The sequence below is a fragment of the Octopus bimaculoides genome, chromosome 5 (genome assembly GCF_001194135.2).
Source record: "Octopus bimaculoides isolate UCB-OBI-ISO-001 chromosome 5, ASM119413v2, whole genome shotgun sequence".
In the NCBI taxonomy this organism is placed as follows: Eukaryota; Metazoa; Mollusca; class Cephalopoda; order Octopoda; family Octopodidae; genus Octopus; species Octopus bimaculoides.
In genome coordinates this window covers 34,756,149-34,761,550 of record NC_068985.1, presented here as the reverse complement: position 1 = coordinate 34,761,550, position 5,402 = coordinate 34,756,149, and the positions used below count along the sequence as shown (strand labels likewise).

The window sequence follows — 5,402 nt, the reverse complement described above, 5'->3', positions numbered from 1 at the left end:
ATATCCATACATATATGTACATACCTACATCTATATGTATACATACATACCTATATGGGTACAGGACATCTAAAACACGTGAACACAATGAGAAACGAAAAACGAAAACATAAAAACGAAAACAGAAAATGAACTTTTTTCGAACAACAAAAAAAAAACAAACAGAGAAACGAGACATGCAACATAAAGAGTATATCCCTTCGTCAGTTGTTCCTGTCCATCTACTCTGCGTTTCGAAGGCAAGGATATTACGCAACTTTGTTGGAACAGTCCTTCCCGCAAAGCAGATTAAATAGAATTTTGAATTTTTTGCAGAGGGTGAAAGTGTTAACAAGAACAGGACAGTGAGAACAAGACAGTAAAAACAATGAAAACAGTAAAAACAAGTAAAAATACGACAGTTAAAACAAACGGTGAGGTCTGTTGGGCCAAGCTGATAGAAAAATTATTATGAACGCTAAGTAGAAGAGACAGAAAAATTCACGTATGTTCTTTAGGAATACCAGTGGGCAGAAAGAAAGAACCCCTTTCGTTACGTGTCAGCAACGAGATGGTCAAGGAGGAAGAGGAGGAGTGAGAGAGAGAGAGGGGAAATGGTGAAAGGGAGAGAAGAAGAATAAGGAAAGAGTGGGAGAGAAAAACAGAAAGGATGAAGAACAAGAGAGGGAGAGAGATAGTAGAAGAGTGCGCATAGTAATATTAAGATAAAACTTACTTGGAAAAGGATGCGTGGCATTCGCTCTGTTAAATTCGATTAGTTAGTGGCATTTTAAATATTTATTTATACCCTATAGCATTTCTGGAGAAGTAAAATTAGCATAATGGTTTCTTAAAATTTTTATGCCTGAATAATAAATGTCAGTGTTTCATTTCGTTTTTATATTAAAAAAAAATATGAAAGAGGAGAGAGAATTGTGCAAGTTATTTGCTGGTATGAATATAGTTATATTTATAAATCTAGATAAATTTGGTCTCAGACTAGAAAGGACACTCCCAATCGTTTTGACATCACAATGGGCATCGCAGACTCCACCCAAGTGTCTGACCTTGTTGGAATCTATCTTCATGATGAATTTCCTGAAATCAGGGGAGGACTGTATAGAGACGATGCATTCTTTATCATAAAAAATGCATCCAATAGAAAATTAGAACTATTTAAGAAAAGATTTTATAAGTTTTTTAAAAGGCATGGTCTTTTTATATCTATTGAGAGGGATAATAATTCAATTAACTTTTTAGATGTTAACTTCAATTTATCATCCAGATTGCATGAACCTTTCAGAAGACATAATTCTAATTTAAGCTATATTAACTGCCAAAGCAACCATCCAAGAACAATTAAGAATGCATTAGCCTCCAACATTGGTAAAAGACTAACCTATTTATCTTCTAATGAAGAAATATTTAATAGATATGTGAACCACTACAATACAGCTCTAGCAAACACTGGATATAGAGATAAAATAGAATACCATCAACCTAGCAACATTAATAAATATAGCATAATTAATTACAAGCAAAAAAGCAAATAAATAAATAAAACTGGTAAATTTTATAATCCCACCATAAATAGTAATATAATTAAAAATAAGCATATAACTAGTAACCCAACTACATAAATAAGGAATTGATAACGATAACAAACCTAAGATTATTTTAAATCAAACTAATAGTATCAAACATAATAATAGAAAAACCATTACTAAGTTATCTCATATACACAAAATAAATAATAAATAACCAATTTACAATTGTAATGAGTTCTACAACGATAAATAACATAATTAATAAACATAGTGTTATCAATAATCAATTAATCACTTATGATACCAGCACCACTGTTAATTCATATAATGCCTCGAATAGTAATAATATTAAACCACACACCCACTTCATTAACTCTAAAAAAACCTAAAATAGATTTTAATATACGCATAAATAATAATCACCCTGATAAATCTAATAAAATATGATTTATTATTCCATATTCAATGCAAATTAAAAATAACATAGTTAAAACTATATTTAAAGCCATTCATAAATACTTTAACATTCATAATAAATACAAATCATACAAATAATAAATTCATGATAAATAAAATCATAAACCACAAAACTGTCAAGATTGGTTTTCGCCTCACTCCTAACTTATTTACAATTATATCATCCACTAACAACAGGAAATTAAGCAATTCTACACCAATAGAAATGTCCATAATAATTCTAACTCCCCTGAACTTAAAATATATCTCCCAAATTTCACTAACCCTAATAATTATGCTCATATAAATCTCAATAATGGAACTATAACAACCCATACTAACACTACTAATACGAATTCTTCTGATAGATCCACACATAACAATATTTATGAAAATTGTGATTGTAGAGTTAAAAATAATAGTAAATTTAAGAATTCATGTAAAAGAAAATATGTAGTTTATCAATGCACTGTTATAGCTCAGGGCAAGAATTATATTTTTATTGGCTCGACTGAAAATAAGGTTGAGACTCGGGTGGCAAATCATCTCCAGTCTTTTAAAAAATAAGCAGAAAAACCAATTCCACTGGATTAAGTAAATTTATATGAGAAGTACAAGATAATAGTACTGACTTTGAAACTGAATGGGATATCATTGCTTCCACACCAGCTTAAAAAGTCAACAAGAAAATATGTTATCTTTGTATCACTGAAGCTTTCCTTATTGTTAGATCTAAGAATACCCAACTTAACTTAAGAAATGAGAAAAAAATTGTGTGTTCAAGCGGGAAAATATGTATTTTTCTAAATTTAAATAATTAATTTATTTCTCTCACTGGAATATTTGTACAACCCTTTAAACTCCCTAGCTTCACTAATATAAATTACCTCTCCCCTAACTCTTACCTAACTAAACTATCAATTATATTAATATCTATCTCTATTATACCTAAATTTAGCATTATCTTTACCAACCACCTAATTAACCTTTTGTACATACCAGTAGTAACCTTCTACCAGCATTTGAGCATACACAATTGCTAACTTTTATAACTGTTTGACTATTATTCAAACATTTGAACGTACACACTTGGCAACATTTATATATGTTTGACTATTATTCACACACCTACCTTGCATTAATAACCACATTAATACACCCTTATCAACTATTTGATGCTTGTTATGCACACGCATTTAAAATTTTTTATTTATATGCATGTATATATGTATGTACACATATATACATATGGCTATTTGTGTAACCTGCCAGTACATGTGTATATGTGTACATATGTGCATACATATGGCTAGGCACATGTGAGTATATATAAAAAAATAAAATATAAATTTATTTTCTTTTTGAATAATGTCAAGGATCGAGTGAGAAAGGGAAAATGAAAAACATAATGGTAAAACCTCATATTACATCTGCAGTAAGTGTCTAAACCTCCGTGAGAAAGGGTGTGTATAAATCTTAGATTAAGTTGTGGTGGGGTATGTTGCATAAAATATATCAATTCTGTTACATAAGTTAAAAATAAAGGTAAAGATAGAAATAGAAACAGCTAGAAAGTGCAATACATATGGGAGAGGAACAAAAAAAATATTTAAAGCTCTTGTTGGATCAGGTGAAATGTGAAAAACTAAATATTATAAAATCCACAACTTATAAAAATATATATTATTTCGGGAGGTTGAAACCTGGAAAAGAATGATAGGAAGGCAAACACCAATAAGATCAATAGAAACAAGAAAAGTTTTGGAATATAATCCATAAAAGAAATTAATAGAAAACATTACAAATCCTAAAGGTTAGAGAACTGAATTACGAAAGGTGAACAGAATCAAACGAAGAAGGTCATTTGTGGAACCAAAACTCCACTTTACACATTTAAAATATGAATGTTAAAAATAAGTTGATGAGGGCTAATAGGATTAGCTAAAGTAGATGTGTAATGCTAGTAGTGTAACCAGACGCAGGTATTTAATATATAAAAGTTGTAAGTGTCCAAAATGGACAATCGGACGACCAAGCCACAAACTGGAGAATGTAATTATATCAGAGCAGGAAGAAGTGAAAAGCAGGATGGTTAGGAGGAGCATAAAAACCTTTTATGTCCTTGTGGGTGGATTCTCATGAGAAGGTGTTGGGATGCTATGCAGTGAAGCCCCATAAGCTACTATAAACTGTTGAAATGGGCCGTTGGGGAAGGGAATAAATATTTATGGAGTGAGGAGAGGGGGACTAAACTAACTGAGTTTTGCAACGGTCCTGTGATTTTTATGCATAAAGCACTTCGTTTCTTTTGTTAATAATGTTACCCTGATTTTTTAATATCTCAAAAGCCTCAACTGTGCAAAGATTGCACTCTTCCCCCTCCTCCTGTGTAGGGGAGAGCAGACATCACAACAGACCAAGAAATCGTATATGAGGTGCTCTTCAATTTTAAGTCCCAAACCAGCTCAACCAGCGATGTACACTTATGCTTATTATATATCTTGAAGGAGTAGACATGATTATAATATCTCCATTTAAATTGGGAAACAGTGGCTCCAGTGTAGTGAAAGATATTATTATTGGTGGTCACAATGCCCTTATAAACTACATCCTTCCTGAGACAGTGATGTACTTTATTGATTTTTAGAATAAGGTTTTTATGATATATTTATTTTCTAGAGGGTATGAATTACATTCTTTATTATTGAATTATTTAAGTGGTTCTTCTCTAAATTATATATATATATATATCTGTGTGTGTGTGTGTGTAAGTCTCTCGATAGATAGACAGATAGACACTTATAATGTATAAAATATACCAACCTCTTATAAGAAGTACCAAAATTATTAATAATACAATTCCTATAACACAACCAATAATTGTTCCCAAAGAGTCTTCCGTAATTTCTGAAAAGATATATTAAAAAGACCTTGCATTAATATATTAAAAAGATAATGGGTTATGAAGGTTAGTAGATGCTGGGGTACACAACTGCTGCTGAAGACTTCAAAAACAATAAAGATGCATTGCCTGGGTGTTATGACCTACAAGTACACAGTATTATTTGCTCTTTTCTTATGGGCAGAATCGGCACAGCTGATATATAGTTAATGGAATAATAGAAGTTATTGTTTGTTTAATAGTGAAGGGCAAGGGTACAATTTGCATGCAAGTGTTTTCTGTTCTTAAGAAGGATCAGAAACTATGTATTGTTTCATTGTATAAAAGGGGGTTAATACGATTTTGACCAGAAATCACTTTTCCAATATTTAAATTTCCCCCTATCCCCACCTCAATTTCTTAATTTGTAACTTTTTTATCGAATTTTTTTTGCTATCTACGTAGAAAAATACAGAGATTATGAATCTGGGAAATATTTATATATATATATATATATATATATATATATATATATATAT

The 5,402-nt window shown here is 30.8% G+C and overlaps 1 protein-coding gene across 6 annotated transcripts in view; it reads right to left on the bottom strand.

Annotated features, from left to right (window-relative positions):
• Nucleotides 1-5,402, bottom strand: part of LOC106879981 (uncharacterized) — a 263,310-nt gene that overhangs the window by 72,029 nt on the left and 185,879 nt on the right. For all 6 annotated transcript variants that reach the window (XR_008264230.1, XM_052968292.1, XM_052968290.1 and 3 more), the window contains one exon: nt 4,806-4,889. Coding sequence is in view for 5 of the 6 variants with exons in the window: in XM_052968292.1 (XP_052824252.1) it covers nt 4,806-4,889 (84 nt within the window). In the remaining variant the exon portion in view is untranslated. The remainder of the gene's footprint in view (nt 1-4,805; nt 4,890-5,402) is intronic.